Consider the following 17,446-nt stretch of genomic DNA (forward strand, 5'->3'; position numbering starts at 1 on the left):
TTTAAAACAAACAAACAAAAACCCTCCTCCCTAAAACCTACTGATCATTTCAATGTCATTCCTTTTTTTTTTTTTCATCTGTTCTGAAAAACCACTTGCTTTTCCTGAATTCCCTGTAGCTCCAACTGTTAAACTGCATTATAAGATGTAATGTCTAGTTGGTTAGTAGGAGCGATAAATTAACCCAAAACTTGCATGTGCAGCACATATATCCAATATCAGATACTCAGTGATTGTTGGGTAGGATGGTGGATAGAATGTTGCCATGTCACCCAAAGTGCATTGGATTCAAATGTTTACAGTTATGAATAGTATGTGTAATTAATTATTAAATATAGGAGTTGGCACACCAGAGAAGAAGGATTATGGTTTTTATAGAGAAGGACTATAATGTTACTAGTGTGATGTGTCTAAACAATGATGTAAAAAGTACTTGCTGTGGAGCAGTGCTAATTATTGTAAGCTATATTGTGGGTTTTGTTTTTTTACATTTACTTTTTTAAATGTAAAGTAGTTACTGTTTCTTGCAGTTCGTTATTTGTGTTCTAAATAATGAAGGCTAACGCTAAATAGGAACTGGCAGCTCAAACAATTGTTAGCAGTTAAACATTAACAAATATTTAGTGCTATTTTAGTCTCCAGGTATCCTTATCAGTTGTAGCTCGATGCAGCACAAAGTCCATTCAAAGAACTTTCATGCTGGCCATGGCAAAGCAGCTGTACGTGCTTGGGGGTGCTGTTGGTGTGTGAACGTAGTCGCACATCTGAAGCTGGATTTATTCAGCCTTGCAGAGCACATAGGGCTGTTCTGTTTTTTTTTGTTTTGTTTTTTCAAATGCAGCCAAGATCTCCAGTAACCACAGCTTGGATCTTTGTTATGTGGTTATACAGGAGCCTTTTGTAGCTGGTTACCTGAAACTAGCTCAGCGTGGCACCCTACGTGCCACTTCCTGCAGTGACCGACCGCTAAGGCATTGCGTCACCCTTAATTTATAGCCACATGGAAGGCTACATGCTTGGCCTGGGGCTCTTCAGATGTGGACTGGACCCGAAGAAAGTTTCAGTGCTGTGTGTGCATATATATATATTTCTTTAAATAGGAACATCTTCTCCGCGGAGAAACCAAATGAAAGTTACTCATAAATTCTACAAAAGCTCCAATGGGACTTCTGGGGAGGCAAGCGAGTGGGAGGGAAGTATTAACTACAGGGCAGTGTGTGCAGAGCTGGTGAAGGGGAGTAAGGTCAGCTGCACTCTGGTGCTGCTGCAGGCAGCAGATGGAATCCTAGAATCGCTAAGGTCGGAAAAGCCCTCCAAGCTCATCTGGTCCAACCATGTGGTCCACCAACGTCACCCACTGAACCATGTCCCTAAGCACCACGTCCAACCTCTCCTTGAACACCCCCAAGGACGGTGACTCCGCCACCTCCCTGGGCAACCCGTCCCAAGGCCTGACTGCTCTTTCTGAGCAGAAACGTCTCCTCGTTTCTAACCCGAACCTTCCCTGGCGGACCCCGAGCCCATTCCCTCTGGTCCTACCGCCCGCCCCGCTCCTCCCGCACCACCGACGCGGAGCCAGAGCGGCCGCTGCCCTTCTAGCCGCGCCTCTCTATGGTGGTGGGGAGGAGCGGTGCCCGCTTCCGGCGGGACGCGGGGCCCTTTCCGGCGGCGTGTGGCAGCGGGCGGCGGGGCCGCTCCCGGGGCCGGGCCGGGACAGGAGCGGGCAGCGGCGGGGCCGCCCCTGCCGGCCGCTCGGGGCCGGGCAGCGCTCGGGGCCGGCCCCCTCGGCCCCCCGGGCGCGGTGCCGCGGCCATGCTGCGGGGGGACGAGTTTCTGAGCTCGCCGCCCAGGAAGGCGGTGCGCTTCGGGGGCACCCTGCCCGACATCCTGCTCAAGTACGGCCAGGTGAGCCTTCGGGAAGGGGCCTTCGGAGGGGCGGCCCCGCGGGTTAGCCCCAGCGGTGCCCCGGGCGGAGGGGAAGCACGGCGACCCCGGCGCTGTCTGCAGAGAGAGTGGCACAAACGGCCCGTCAGCTTCAGCTCCCCCTCGGGCCTATGTGCTGCTGCCGCCTCCCTTCATGGGCTTCCCCTCGTGTTCGCCTTCTTTGTGTTGCTGTTAAGCAGCGTTAGGCTGCTTAGGTATGTTAGCGGCACGTGTGGGTTTTGTCAGAAGGGTAATGTTCTTTATTTATCTTCCCCTTGCTAGGGTGACACCACCGATTATGAGTTGTTAAAGCACCAGCTGTCAGACCCAGACATAAAGGTAAGTCGTGTCAGTGCGGAGCTCTGATGATTTAATGCTCAGCAGTCTGAATGTCACCTGTCAGACAGGTCGTGCTGGTGTCACCAAATCCTTTGCTTTAAACATTTAGCAGCATTTAACAGCTTTTTGCTTTGTGGAAACTATCAGAATTATCTCTGAATGAAAACCAGCAACTGTTGATTTATACATACATCCTGTATGCAGAATCTTGATAAGTGATGCCTCATGCTTACTGACTTTAGAGTGAGAAACTTTGTTTTGTGATGGATGGGGTCTTCCTTTCTTCCAGGTATCCTCCTTCTAGGTCAGTGATGTTTGTCTGCAGATCACTAACCGTGGTTATGTCAAACCATGGCTACTGACTTGCAGTGCCTTTAAGCTGTGTCAGTTATTACCTCCCGTTCTCACTGAAAGCATGGTTAATTAAGCATTAAGATGCATATGTATTTAGCAGTTAAAATAGTAGTTCCAGGTATGTTCCTTATAGCTGTGAATACCCGCCATGTTTGCTGCCCTTTTTCCATTTTGTTTTCTCTTTCAATCAAACTACAGAGCCCAGTAATACAAAGAGTGCTGCAGGAAGCATAATGTTATATTAAGTTCCTTTTCTTTTTAAATAGGACATTTTGTAAAGTTGTATTGTTTTTAGCAGGCCTTTTGGGGAGTACAAGCAAATTCAGTGTACAATTTTCTGTGTAGATTTGCTACTGTTTCAATATATCTCTTACTTCAAAACTTGAATGGCTCTTTGCTTAAACTAAGAACAAAAAAAAATGGATTCTGAGTCTGTCCAAGTGAGTTTTGCATGCCTTGCTCAGCTTGTAACTTAAGCCTTCCAGGCAGGCTGTTGGTTTAGGAGTTGATAGGCATTTATTCTTTCATTCAAGAATATCATTGGTGAGTGCACTAATTTAGTTCAAGAAATCCCTTTTATATTTATTGTAAATAATTTCTATTTACAGTCTTAATCTTTGACTTGTGGTTTTATAGTTGTTGCTATTAAAAATGGTTTGATCATATTGTTTATTGAAATAGATGCTTTTTTTTTTCCTGCTTATTTTTAGGATGCCCAGATCGTTAATTGGCTGCATGAATTTCGAGCTTCTGTCACCTACTTGACCAAGGACTTTGAGCAACTGGTCAGCCTTTTGCTGGTAAGTATCTCTTTATTCTATGGGAAGATTAAGAGCTTAGTGCTCAAAACATCTGTTTGACATCTTGGTCTTTAATTGCTTTCAGAAGCTGCCGTGGTTGAGAAGAAGCCGAGAGGTAGTGGAAGAATACCTGGGTTTTCTTGGCAATCTGGTGTCAGCACAAACTGTCCATCTTAGGCCATGCCTCCGCATGATTGTATCCCAGTTTGTTCCCCGTAAGTTATTTTTCTCTTTGTCGTCTTTGCTTGCTTATTAAAATGTCTCTTTCTTAGCTAAATTCTGTATAGTATATATCACAATCTGTTGTTTTTTTTCCATTTATTAATTTGAATGGCTGAATTGTGACAGACCCTTTTCTGTACCTACATTTCAGAAATCATGTTCTGAGGGGCAATTAGATTTATAGCGCACCCCATTTGTGAAGATGTTTAGATGAGGAATGAATTATATAATGCTTTTACTACTGAAAAGGGAAAGCTGAGATGATGGTCATGTCAGATATTCTTAAGAACCTCATGGTTCTCTGAATGTCTTTTTGACTGTTATTTTAAAAACTCTTGTGGATAATTTTGGTGCTTTAGTTGTCCAGTGTACTTTGATTTGGCATTGAAACTGCTACCTGTAAGACTTGTACGGTTTTCTAATAATGGTCTCATTTTTGGTAGCTCGAATAACCATCAGAGAAGATGATGTGGATATTTCAGATTCTGATGATGATGATGAAAGTGAGTATAAAGGAAGTAAGGCTTGTGTATGCTATCATAAAACATTTAGTGAAGAGGTATACATTGCATGTTGCTCCATTTTTACAAAATTAGTTTGTTGGAGTTAATATAAAGCATGAAGGAAACATGACATCCTTAAATTCCTTGTACTTGAGTTAGTGGTGTGGTGACCCACTCCTTGGTACTTCCAAAATACTGTTCCTTGTAGAGCATTTGTAGGAATATGGCTGGATGTGTAGGAAAACATTCCTAGTCCTAGGTTGTTTCAAAACCAAAGAAAAGTTAGGAGTTACTTTGTTTTAATTTTATTTATCTCAATAAAACTAGCTAGGTTGGGGGATTCTTGAGTGTTGTTGTGTCTGTGCTAATTCAGTTGATATAAATAACAAAAATGCCACGTAATTAGTGCATTTATTGATTAGGCAAACACATAGCTAAATGTCTTTCAAGAATTTTGTGAGTTCATGTCTTGAAAGCTGGAATAAATATCAGTTCTGCTTGTGAAGAGCCAATTACTATTCTGGTGTTCACCTGTAACGTTACCCTTAGAGAAGCCTAAGTAGTTGTTTGACTTGTGCAAAAATGAAGCATAATCTTTAGATAGATTTTATCTAATTTTAGACTTGGATTTGACATTTTGTAAATATTTCTGTAATGTGGGATACATTTTGGATTTCAAAGTTTAGCTTCCGTATAAGACAGCATAGCAACGATATCTGGCTTGGTGGCAGCGAATTCAGAGTATATTCTGATACCATGAATGTTATTTGGAGTTAATATTCATAATTATTTTAGTAGTAAGGCAATTCAACTTTATTTAAAAAAAAAAAAAGCAAATGCAATTTTCTTAGTTCATATCAATTAAATATTTTAGAAAAAACAGTTTTTGCTGGTTCCTGAGTTGGTTTTCTGCAACCCAATGGATAACAGTACTTTTTTTTTCTTTCTCTAGACCTTTCTGAAAACTTTAATACATGCCATAGAGCACTGCAAACTGTTGTAAGATATGTTCCTTCGTAAGTATTTAATTCCTAGGTTTCATACGCACTTTCCTTACAGCTACAAAACTGAAGATTTTTTTTTCTCCTAATTGGTAGTACAATAATTAATTTCATTGTGTGACTTTTTTTAATATTCACTAAATGGTATAACGTTCTGTCCAATCATTATGAAATTTCCATAGGCATCAGCAGCTAGCTGAGAATCCTTTTAATTTGAATAGGAATAGGAAGTAGGGAAAGTCATGTTTATAGCAACATAATTGAAGTAGCTTTTAACAAGCCAACAGTGAAAGTTTGCTGCTTATTGTCTGTTTTATGATTCTTACAAAAACAGATTTTATACAATTAGTTACCTTAAAATAAGGTTACCGTGAAGTAAGTGAATAAGCTTATTCCAGATAATAAGATGTTCCAATTATTATTGTCTTTAGAGTGCTGGAGCTTCAGTATTTGCTGTCATGATAACAACCTGTACCTTTTTTTCTTTCTTTTTTTTCTTCTGTGCAGAACACTGCAATTTCTTATGCCAATACTTGTAGAAAGCTTTCCTTTCATTAATAAATCAGAAAGAACTCTGGTAAGAGCCATGAACATTATTTTTGTTTGTTTGATCGTTTGCTTTTTAAAGTATGACAATTGATTTGGAGGTATTTAATAGAAATTTTTTAGTTTATTGCTTAAAAATCGTGGTTTTTTTTATGTTTATGTCCCTGTGTGGGTTTAGTAAAAGGTTGTCCAAACATACTTAAGTTTCTTGTGCATAGGCATTATGCCGGTCTTTAATGAGATAACTGCATATCTTTTTCCACAGGATTGCATTCTTAATCAATGCACAAGATGGACCTGTTTGGCGATGAATCTCAGGGTTGTATAGTAAGGAGACGGTAGGCTACCTGTCTCATTTATTGTAAAAATGGAAAGCATTCATCAGAACAACAGGGGATTTGATAAGCAGACAGAAAGCAATGGGTGATGTAGGTGAAATCCAATTTGCCAGTAGAGTAGGGTATTAAAATGTTTTATTACATCTCTAGTATGATGCTCCTATGTCATAGAAAACAAGCTGGAATCTTTTAACAGGTTACTGCTCTTGTATGGTACTTATATTTATTCTTTCCAACTTGGTATGTTGGCATTTTCTTTTACAGAAGGGCAGAGCCCTGCTCTACCAGCTAAGGTCGGTTGGAGCTGTGTTTTGAACCTTACAAGCACTGGGGAAAAAGAAAGAAAAAAAGTTGTTTGTATATGTTGCTAGACTTTTTTTTTTTTTTTTTTAATAACTCTGGATATTGGATCCCTATCTGTAAAATGAGGTGGATAGTAGTTCTCAAAAGGTGTTATGGGAATAACTTATTTAAGCAGTTCAGTGAGGAGCGTGTTGTGAAGAAATTAAAAACTGTGTTTTCAGGGCAGGGTTTGAGTGGAGTATAATTAAAGTATGGTCCATGCATTGTTGTTAAATCTCTTCAGTTTATAGATTTTCGGTAAACTAGCTCTGTCCATTTTATGCACTGAGCCAGATGGCCTGTGGAAAAATCATATGTCCTTGTGTAATTAAAGGTTGTGTTATAATGCATATTCACAAAGAGACTATGGTGTACTTAAATGTGTTAGCTTGACAGTTTTGCTATATGAAAGTTGCAGTGTTGTCATTTGTACATGTGTCTGTGTGAGCATGTGCACACTCAAAGAACTTGTTTATTAATTTGTTTGAATTATAATCAGAATGACTGTGAGAGCACTTACCTGTAGAATTTAGAAGTGTCTTTTTATTCTAATAACCTAAACCAAAGATTTCTTAGTCTTACTTCAAACAGTGCTACTAGATCTGATTCGAGAAATAGTGAGGAATGTGCTTGTTTTCATTTTCTTGGGGGAAGTTTAGGGACAAATGAATGTGGAAATGAATAACTCTTACAGAATATTTATACTCATTCTGTCTGGAGATACTTGGAAAAATTAGCATGGAAATAGTAGATTAAGAAGTTAATGATAACACAGCTTAACAATTGTAAGTTGGTGTCTGGTTTATATGTTAATTTATTCTAGACTGAATACAGTCTGTCTTAACCTATATCTGTCTCTTTAAATGACAAAGCGAGAAATGTATTTAAAAATCCTTGGCCGAAGGGATTTCGGTTAACATTATTATAGCTATCTCTTAATTTTGTGTTATAGGAATGTTACGTACATAACCTGCTACGAGTTACAGTGTACCTTCCAACACTGAGGCTTCAGATTCTGGAGCTTATTGTTGAAAAACTGTTAAAGTTGGATGTAAGTTTGTTCTGTATCACCTTTTAAGAAAGCTTGGTGTTAAAATTCACGGAGTAGAAAATACTCTTCAGCATTAAGTTCAACAAAAAGTTATGTTCTAGTACTGCTTGTGGTCATCAGTATAAAACCAACCAGATATATACTTAATTCCCAGTCTTATGATGTTACTACACCTGAGAGTTAATTGTATGATGTGTACTGTGCCACAACTGAAACAACTTTTTCGTAGTGATCAATGTTAATGGATGGAGAATGTGCGGTTGATGTGTTTTACTATCCCTCTGAAACAAAGGGATTTGTAGTCATAAAAGAGACAGAAGGGATAGCATTGTAAATGATTAAGGCTTTTAATTTTGGAGAACCTCAGCATATCCTGAGTATATGTCTGAACCTCAGCATATGTCCAATTTATGGGGAAAGCTTATATTCTGGAGGCAGTTCAGAGTGTGCGTGCATTGCATGCGTATCATTCCCTTTTAAAGTGTTTATTTAGTCAAGGTCAAGATCTAGCCTAGAAGTTATTAGTGTTGCCTTTTCTTTTATATAGATAATACAAGAAGGTTTCCTGTTGCTGTTATAGTCTTATAAAATTTAATTTCTTGTTTGCAACTGTAGGTTAGTACTCCACAGCAAGATATTGAGGATGCTGAAGAAGCTGCTAATAACTCTGATAGTGGGGAAAAATCTGCAGAGGAGGGACTTTTTGACATGGTTGGTTATCTTGTTCTACTCCAAATTTTTCAGTTTTGAGGTGTCTCTGTACTAAGCATAGGAATACATTATTGCTTTATTGTTGCTGCAGTACAAACAGGAAAAAGTGAAACATCTTCAAACCTTAACGGCATTCTCTAGGTGTTGAATTTATTTATGTAAATATCCAGCATATACACAGTGGATCAATTTCTTTCTGTAAAAACACAAGCAGCTATATATAAATCTTATTAAAGAATTTGTGCTAATTGACTTGGTTTGCAAAAATTTGCTTATACTAAGCAAACTATACAAACAAACAAAAAAACCCCTTCAGCACAAACATAGAAATTTAGTTTAACTTTTCCTGTAATTGCTGTCTTTGTGATACTGTATGTGTAAAAGGTGCATGACTGCCATTTTGTCAAACAGGAGGAAGATGAAGAAAGAAAAGGAAACAAAGTTGTCTCTTCCAGTAGTGAGAGAATGGCCCATCCGCTTGCGGAGCGGCTTGATATTTTGATGACCATCCTGTTTTCCTATATTAAAGATGTTTGCCATGTGGATGGTAAGAACACATGAGCACTGAATTTGTTGTTCTGCTAACAAGTGAGAAAAACTTTAAGAGGAATTCTTGCTTTCTGCTGCTGCCACAAGATAGAGCCCTCATTCTTCAGTGGTAAAATTCTGCTGTTGGCACATTCCTGTCTTTGACCACAGTTTTACTGGCTGAGGATGCAAAGGTTCATTTATGACATTAGTCTTCAGTTGGAGACATTTTGGTTATATAAATAGGACACTAAATCCGAGCTCTAGCATTACAAGGAGTGGAAGGATAAATAGTTTTTTAGTTAAATAGGCATTTACTAAGGGGTTGAATGTGTTAGATTTACTGTTTTAGAATAATATTTAGCAAAATTTTGCTTTATTGTCTTCGCATTAGTCATGTAGTTTATTTTTTAGCGTTTTCTTCTGGCTCCTCCAAATTAGCACATTATTGCAAAGTTTGCATGTCTGCCAGTATTATATATGTGCAATCATGCAGATATTCTTCATATATACCAATGTAAATACTAGTAGAACTGAAGTCCTGGAAGGTCTTACTGAAAACATTTTTGTTTTAGATACCAAATAAACCTAGAAGTTAGTTTGGTAGTGGATTTTCTTGTTTCTTGCTTTTGTTTTTTTTTTTAACATGTCTCTTGCTGGTTCAGAAAGATACAAATGTCAGTTTCACAACACCAGGAAAAAACTTGAAATGGCTTTTTTTGTTGTTGTGTAGGCAAGCTTGATATCAACAAGACAAAGGATTTGTATCGGGACCTGGTTTCTGTTTTTGACAAGCTCATTTTACCAACTCATGCTTCATGTCATGTGCAGTATTTCATGTTTTACATCTGTAGCTTTAAATTGGTGAGTAGAAACTGTTTTTTAAAATTGTCTTCTGTTATTTCTGCATCCTTATTTTGCCTTTTCTACAAAAATAAGTTGGTTTCTGCTGTAATTCTACCATTACCTTACGTTTTGGCTGAAGATACATCAGGATTCATTAGTATCTTTACTTTCCTTCCCTTCGCTGTTACTTGCTTTTTCAAGCTTTCCATTATATCTCTGGTCTTGCCATGCTCTTTGTAAACATCAAATAGCTCAAATCTAATCCACTGTAAAGGAACTTGGTTAATAGACATCTTTTACAGGAATCAATTGGACTCTTGAACCTGAGGCACAGTGCTCTAGTAAATCTTTTCAGCATCCCAAAACTATCTTAAAGATACTGACTTCAGTTTGGAATTTGTATATTCAGTTTCTTCAATTTGGAATTTATATCTATTGTTTGTTTCCTCCCTCCACTTTCCCATCTCTTAAGCAAAATACTACTTGTTCTATTACCATTTTAAAGTAAGAACAACCATGCTTCTTGCACAAGAATAGCTAAGGATCTAATTAAGCTAATGCCTGGCTTTTGGCAGTGGTGAATAGTGTATGTATTGGAAAGAGTACTGGAATGGGGCAACCATATTATGGTGCTTTGCAAGAATGCCCTCTCAGCCTCCAGCAATAGCCCAGTAACTTCCTGAGCCAAAGCGATGTTCCTTGGTGGTAATGGCAGATGATGGACAGATTCAAGGGGGAAAGTACCTCATTGCTTTTTGTAGTGATGTGAATTTTTGGTATCATGAACTTCCTGTGGCAAAAAGTTCCAGAATATAACTGTTTAAAGTGAAGAATCACTCCTTTTATTCCTAAATTCATCTTCCTGTTATTTTCATTGGATGCCCTTCTGCTACAAGAGATGGTGAACAGTTGCTTCCTGTTTAACACCTTAATGCTCTTGTTTTTAAAGACTTCTCGTGTATTTATTCCACACTCTGTCCTAAATTTCAGGTTCCGTTCACGTTTTTACAACTAAATACAGAAAAAGACACAGAAAATAGCATTCTTCCACCATTGAGAGTATGTACTTACAGTGATGGAGGGATTCTTTTTATGGTTTGCTTATGGAAATTGTGGGAATTGAACGTTAGGAATCTATTACTCAGTGTTATCAGCATAACAGCTCATGATTTCTATGTATCTTGTTTCCAGGGTTTGGCTGAGGCATTTTTAGACCATCTTTGGAAAAAACTGCATGATCCAAACAATCCTTCAGTGATCAGGCAAACCGCTGGCAGCTATATTGGCAGCTTTTTGGCAAGAGCTAAGTTTATTCCAGTTGTGTAAGTTGTTTTGATATATGAGTAGAACCAAACAATTTATGATAAACGCTGAGGTTAAGTACAGAATTCATGGAACATGCATCCAGTGTTAGTTTTCTATTCACATAGTTTTGCCAGTAGACCAATATTGATAGTCTCGTTTGTCTTGTCCACAATAATATTTCAGTATTGTCTTGAATTTTCCAGGAAGGTGTTGTATTTCCAGGATGCAGGCTAATGTTTGCTAGAATTCATTTCTTGCTGTTTAAGGCTTCACTTACCAAGAAATACTGAGCATTGGTAGGTTATGTTGTCTTCAGGCAGAGTCATGGATGCTCAGTATATCTGATACTCAGAAGCAGATTTTTTTAATGGCCTTTGTTAAGCATTTTACGTAGATTCTGAGACAGGGAAGTTGTGTCCGAGTATCTTGATACATATGGGATTCAAGTACTTCAGCAAATGAGTGAAAATGTTGTCTTTCCTATGTACACATTGTGTATTTTTATGCTGTTCAAAGTGTGAGCTCAGTGGCTTTAATGTTAACTTGGTATTGCAATTGTTGGACATTGGAGGCATATCTGTCTGTACGGCTCATGGCCCAAGATTTTTATTGTTTACTGTGCACGTCAAATGCAGCGTGCGTTCACGGATTCATCTCTTCTGGCATCTTGTGCTTTCACTGTTTTGAGATTTCAGTGTTGATATATTGTTTCATTTCCTGCTGAGGTAAAGGAGAAAGTCCATAACAGAAGCTGCTTTTTCCAGTGAGATTTTTCTTACTGATGTTTTTATAACCACTGAGATCTTTGAATACTTGTTTAATGTCTTTCCTTGCAGATGCTATTTTTACACGTTGTTTTTCTCCATTATAGTACAGTAAAAGCATGCTTGGATCTGCTGGTTAATTGGATGCATAAATACATTGATAATCAGGATACAGGGGCTAATGCTTACTGTGATGTAGCTCTCCATGGGCCATTTTATTCTACATGTCAGGCAGCATTCTATACGCTTATTTTCCGTCACAAGCAGCTTTTGGATGGAAATTTAAGGAAAGGTGAGTGTATTAGGTTTGAAGGGCATTGGCATTAATTTGTAAGTTTAACTCTTTTTTTTTTTTTAACAGTCAATTCAATCAAGTATCTGGTGGCAAATTTACATTATACTCTAAATGAAGTAAGATGGCTTATACACCTGGGCTACAAAGCTAAATGATCCTTTTTTTTTTCTTCACTGTTGAAAACAGTGCAAATAACTCCTCAGCATAGATTTCTGGCCCCACTTACTGAGCATGTTTGAATTTGAGCTGTAGAAAACTAGTGTGAGCTTCAGTTAATAATCTGTTATAGTCCATAATGGTGCTATCTCTGTCAGTCCCTGTGTAAGTGTAGTGTCTTTGTTGGAAGGGTCCCTCAGCTGTGGCAGCTTTTCTGATCAATAAGCCGTGGGGTAGATCTCTACTGTAAGAGTGAGCCTTAGTATCTGCTTTTGTGGTCTTGTGCAGAGTGCAGGCTGGTAAGACTGTAAATTCTTAGAAATAATGCTAAGCTTAGATGATAAATAACCTGTATATAATATGTTTGTCAATTGTTCTTATTTTGAAGGTCTGTCATATCTGCAGAGTTTAAATTTTGAGCGCATTGTCATGTGTCAACTAAACCCTCTGAAGATATGTATACCCTCTGTTGTGAACTTGTTTGCTGCTATTACAAGGTACCTATACATTTATTTCAGTTTCAGGTAGATACAGATTTGAGTGTGTATGTATAATAACAGCACAGTTATTTTAGAATGTAGGTTTTGTTAGGATAGTATTGAGTATTATCCAAGAGAACTTGTATAAGATTACCCATATTCGGGGTGGGATAAGTTTATTTCTGGTTCAGTTTCAAAGAAATCCTACAGTACTATAGAACCGTTTCATTGTTTTGTATTGGTGCCAGTATGGTTCTACTTGGAGTGAAGTCTTCAGGAATGCTGAGGAAAAGAATAGACTCCTACATGCATTCTTCTGGTGACTGCCTTGAAAACCCCTAATACCAGTTGCAAAATAGATAGTGATGTTTATGTTTATTAAAAATAACTTTTGTATTTCAATGCCATCTGAAATACTTGCTTTCTACGCGCTAGAAATGCTTAACTTTCCTTTATTGCCTTTTTAAAGGAAATACCAGTTGGTGTTCTGCTACACAATTATTGAGAGGAACAACAGGCAGTTCATACCAGTTGTTCGGAGTGGGACTGGGGGTGACCTTGTGCAGACATGCACTAACCCACTTGACAGTTTCTTCCCCTTTGATCCCTACGTGCTCAAAAGGTATAGTTTAAAAATACACAATTCCTTTCTGTCTTGTAGAAAACAACAAACTAAAAGTTGTAAGAAACTTTTAGGTTCCCACAGATCACTTTCTTCCCTGAGCTTTAGTACTTCTCTTGTGGCATATCTCAACCAGAGACTGTCAAGAGATTTTAATAGAAATTTACCCCTACTGGGGTGTAAAGTGATGAAGAAGGAACAGAACCTATTTTCCTGGATGGAAATACCATAATGTTAGCCTAATGCATGTTTTGTTGGAGCAGTTGTAGTAGTGTGTCTTCCTTTTGTTCTGTTTTGCTTTGCTTTGTGTTTTTTGTGTGTGCTTTGGTTTTTTGTTTTAAACTTGAGCATAGGGATTCTTGATTGGAGACTTCATCTTATTTAAGTAGCTTGATTTTTTTAATGAATAGTGGATTATTTCTGGTTTTCCAAATGTCTAGCACTGGGATTCTGTTGTGGTTTAACCCGGCCAGCAGCTAAGCACCACACAGCTGTTAGCTCACCCTTCCCCCTCCCTCTCTGGGATGGGGAAGAGAAACGGGAAAATGTGGGTTGAGATAGAGACAGTTTATTAAGACAGGATAATAATAATAATAATAATAATAATGATAATATACTACTACTAATAATGTGCACAAACAAGTGATGCACAATGCAATTGCTCATGACCTGCTGACTGATGCCCAGCCTATCCCCGAGCAGCCCCACCCCGGCTAGCCACCCCTACATACTGTTTAGCATGACGCCAGATGGTATGGAATACCCCTTTGGCCAGTTGGGGTCAGCTGTCCTGGGTCTGTCCCCTCCCAGCTCCTGCTGCACCCCCAGCCTGCCCGCTGGCAGGACAGAGCGAGAAGCTGAAAAGTCCTTGGCTTGGTGTAAGCACTGCTCTGCAACAATTAAAACATCAGTGTGTTATCAACACTCTTCTCATCCTAATCCAAAACATAGCGCCCTACCAGCTATCAGGAGGAAAATTAACCTTATCCTAGTTGAAACCAGGACAGATGCTTTAATTACTTTAATGTTATGAGAGCAATGTTCTTTTTGTTGTCTTTTGAAAGAAAGCTGTTTCCATAGAAGGAAGACCTTTCTTAGAAGTACATGTGCTTAAAAGAAGCCATACAAAACTATCAGTTAAAAAAATGAAAGAAAATTATGCGTAATTGAGAGGATAGTGTAGCTATTAAAAATACTCACTTAGGAGACCTGATTGTAGCCGAACTCCTCAAGCAAATATTTTAAATTTATATTTATCAGCAAAATGAAGTTATTCATGGGATTAGTTGGGGATTTGTATAGAGATTTAATAGCTTGTAAAATACTAAAGAAGGCTATCAAAATTCCAAGCATTTTGCACTGTATTATTAAAATGAAAAAAAACATACTACTTTTACTGAATAAATTAACTTGTACTGTGTTTTAATTCTGCTTTCAGATCAAAGAAGACTATTGATCCTTTTTATCAGTTCTGGGAAGAGCTGAGTGCTGAAGATCTTGAGAATCTGAAGAAACCCATTAAAAGGGTAATCTTTCCTGATCAAAATGTAGTTCAGCTTTTGCAAAATCTCTGTCAGCTGCTTCTATTGCAGGATTTTTTTGATATTTTTTTGAGAGTATAAGCATAATAAACATTTATGAGAAAGTGACTTAGATAAAGGAAGCTTTAGGGATTGATCCAGCCTTGCTTTGAGAATAGTTTTCCCCTCTGCAGAAGAAGTTTGTCTGGTGGCACTGGAAAATACACTTTGTAGGTATGGTTTAGTATTTCATAGTGAGAGATTCTCTTGCCATTCTAACTAGTTATGACAATTGTAATATGACCCAAGTCTTATTATGTCCTTCCACTGCTCCTATGTGGCTTGTTTATTACTTACCTTCTTGCAGAATGTCTACTCTTTGTCAGTTTTTTGTTCAAGTCCTTAGAACTGCGTGTTTTATATTCCTTTCTGTGATAACATGTAAAACAGTGATAACTTGTACAAATCTACAAAGCCATAACATATTTTTGGGTGTGTTTTGTTAACTGATAACTTCATAATTTTGATTAGCAGATTTGATTGCTGCAACATTTCAGATTTTATTTTAGAAATACCCTTTTTGGTCTTAGCACTCATTACTTCTGTCAAATCTTAATAGAGACGTGCAGTATCTTTCTGCTCTCATTGTTCATTTTACATTTATGCAGGGTACTTCTGAAGATGAAGATGATGACTTTTTGAAAGGAGAAACTCCTCAAAATGATAGTGTGGTTGAAATTGCTCCAAATTCTTATGAGTCAAATACCCGGAGCCCAGTGAGCAGCATCGGCTCTCCTCCAGACTCTTATGTGCAATACCCACACTGACCTGGATAACCAACTAGAAGTGAAAAGGTTGAAAATTGTGTGCAATTTTTTTGCTCATAAAGAGACTTGAGCTCAACTTTCCAAACTGGCTAATGTTCAAGTAACTACATTTAAGAAAAACTGTTATTTCTTCATCATCAAATTTCTACAGATGTTATGATAAATTCATATATTGTTAGAAAAGCCTAGAGAATAAATAGGGTGATAATTTACAAATTTCACATTGAAATGTTTTTTATGACTTACCGAGGGTTTTTTATAGGTTTTCTTGACTTTTTAAAAACTTTCATTTACTAATGTTTCTCTGTGAGGTTTTATGTATCGGGAGTGAAATTCTGGTCTTTACTCCTTTTGATTTCTGTGGGACCACAAGTACACTGTCAGTATTTAAACTGTTCTCTGATGACTTTTTTTAGTTGGTTTCAATTAATGGTATGGTCCTGTGATAGGGAAGCCATGAACTGACTCTTAATAGTGATTCTTTTGCACACATCTCTAAGCTTTTCCTATCTGTAGAGCAGTATTTTGTAAAGCCCCTTGATAGTGGTACATGTATTCAGATGGTAAGCATTATTGCTGCGTAAAAACGTAACTGACACACATTTTTTTCAGCTGTTCAGGCATGTAGAATGGTCAGGCATGTAGAGTGGTGATTATTGGAAGTGTTGAAAATTGGAGTAGCTGGATGTATGATTTGTAGATAGTTTTCTTTGAGGTGCTTGAGAAGCACTCTGAAACAGGTATTTATTTTCAGGATTTGAATTTTACATGTGAATGTTGAAAATACCAAAACTCAAACATACCAAAAAAAGAAACAAACAAAAAAAACCACCCATATCCCTAATAGAAAGGAATTGATGGTGTCAGTGGTGTCATTGTATTGTCCGTGTGTCAGTGAAGAGTTTCTCTGTACATATTTCTTATATTTTCTGTGATTGCTGGCTTTTAGATGTGAGAAAGAATATAAAAAGTAGAAAAAAATGTTATTTGTGTAACATTTAGTTGAAAATTTCATGCCCGTTGGACTAAATTCTTTATAGCTGCCCAACTTCATTCATCTGCCCTTCTTTAGAGTCTGAACTTGTAGGCTTTCAAGGCAATGTATTTATTCAGAGCCAATAAAGACTGATGCAAACGGTGCCAATTCCATACATTTGAAAACATCTCTTTATGTAACTAAATATCTCTGTGCACTCTAGCTTCGCAAAAGTTGGGATGTTTGTTCTGACAGACTGAAAATGAGTTTCAGGGATGATACTGTAAAATTTGTTGGTAGGATCTGTTCATCATTGGATAAGTTGGGGCTTAGCTTTTGTTTTTAATTTTAGTCTTCTTTACTGTCTTTCCTGAGCAATAAACAATTTCCATCTGAAATAATTGTATCTCTCCTGGCATAGAAGAACCCTTCTCACAGCACCGACAGGGAAAATGTCCTCTGAATTCTGCTTTTTTCTGTTCACTTTTGTGTCTTCAGTAATCATAGGATGGCTTGGGTTGGAATGGACCTTAAAGCTCATCTAACTCCAACGTAGTCAGTCACGTAGGAAATGAGGCTGTGTAAAACTTCACAAGTTGTGATATCAGGTATGTGGTTTAGGAGTTTCCATGTCTCATTTAAGAGCTAAAACAGAATAAGGAAAGGCATCCCTGACATGAAATGTCTGCACATTTGTAATGTTACATTGAACTGTCTACTAAGTTGCATAGTCAACTTCAGTATACCAAAGGGTCTTGTTTAAAACAAAAATTGAGTTAGAAGAGATCATAGAAACACCAGGGAGTTCCTGTGACAGATTTGGTTCGCTTCATGTAACTGCAGCCAGGAGTGTTGGTAGGTGCTGGCGTTTTGCTAAAGAGTTCTGTAGCTGCTGTTATTACACTGAGAGGATTGCTGGTTCAGAGATGGAAATTTTGCTTTACTGGGTTAGGTCTCCTGTGAAATACAATGCATCTTTTGAAGAAAGTATTTGCTGT

The 17,446-nt window shown here is 37.9% G+C and overlaps 1 protein-coding gene across 2 annotated transcripts; it reads left to right on the forward strand.

Moving 5' to 3' along the window:
- Positions 1–1,745: 1,745 nt before the first annotated feature.
- On the forward strand, positions 1,746–16,611 carry RRN3 (RRN3 homolog, RNA polymerase I transcription factor). Of its 2 annotated transcripts, XM_040575231.1 has the most exons (18): positions 1,746–1,905; positions 2,206–2,262; positions 3,327–3,416; positions 3,502–3,631; positions 4,082–4,141; positions 5,094–5,157; positions 5,650–5,719; positions 7,321–7,419; positions 8,035–8,130; positions 8,542–8,677; positions 9,392–9,522; positions 10,495–10,563; positions 10,696–10,826; positions 11,681–11,865; positions 12,413–12,521; positions 12,973–13,125; positions 14,564–14,651; positions 15,314–16,611. In XM_040575231.1, the coding sequence occupies exons 1-18, from the start codon at positions 1,813–1,815 to the stop codon at positions 15,470–15,472; spliced, it is 1,920 nt and encodes a 639-aa protein (XP_040431165.1). In that variant the 5' UTR covers positions 1,746–1,812; the 3' UTR covers positions 15,473–16,611. The 2 variants fall into 2 exon arrangements, with proteins under 2 accessions (XP_040431165.1, XP_040431166.1); XM_040575232.1 differs by lacking the exon at positions 10,495–10,563 and having other exon boundaries at positions 1,749–1,905.
- The last annotated feature ends 835 nt before the right edge of the window (positions 16,612–17,446 follow it).

The sequence above is a fragment of the Cygnus olor genome, chromosome 15 (genome assembly GCF_009769625.2).
Source record: "Cygnus olor isolate bCygOlo1 chromosome 15, bCygOlo1.pri.v2, whole genome shotgun sequence".
Classification (NCBI taxonomy): Eukaryota; Metazoa; Chordata; class Aves; order Anseriformes; family Anatidae; genus Cygnus; species Cygnus olor.

Coding starts and splice junctions, on each gene's coding strand:
- RRN3 (XM_040575231.1), top strand. CDS start 1,813: ATGCTGCGGGGGGACGAGTTTCTGAGCTCGCCGCCCAGGAAGGCGGTG. Junction 3,417..3,501: donor AACTGGTCAGCCTTTTGCTG/GTAAGTATCTCT, acceptor AATTGCTTTCAG/AAGCTGCCGTGGTTGAGAAG. Junction 8,131..8,541: donor AGGAGGGACTTTTTGACATG/GTTGGTTATCTT, acceptor TTTGTCAAACAG/GAGGAAGATGAAGAAAGAAA.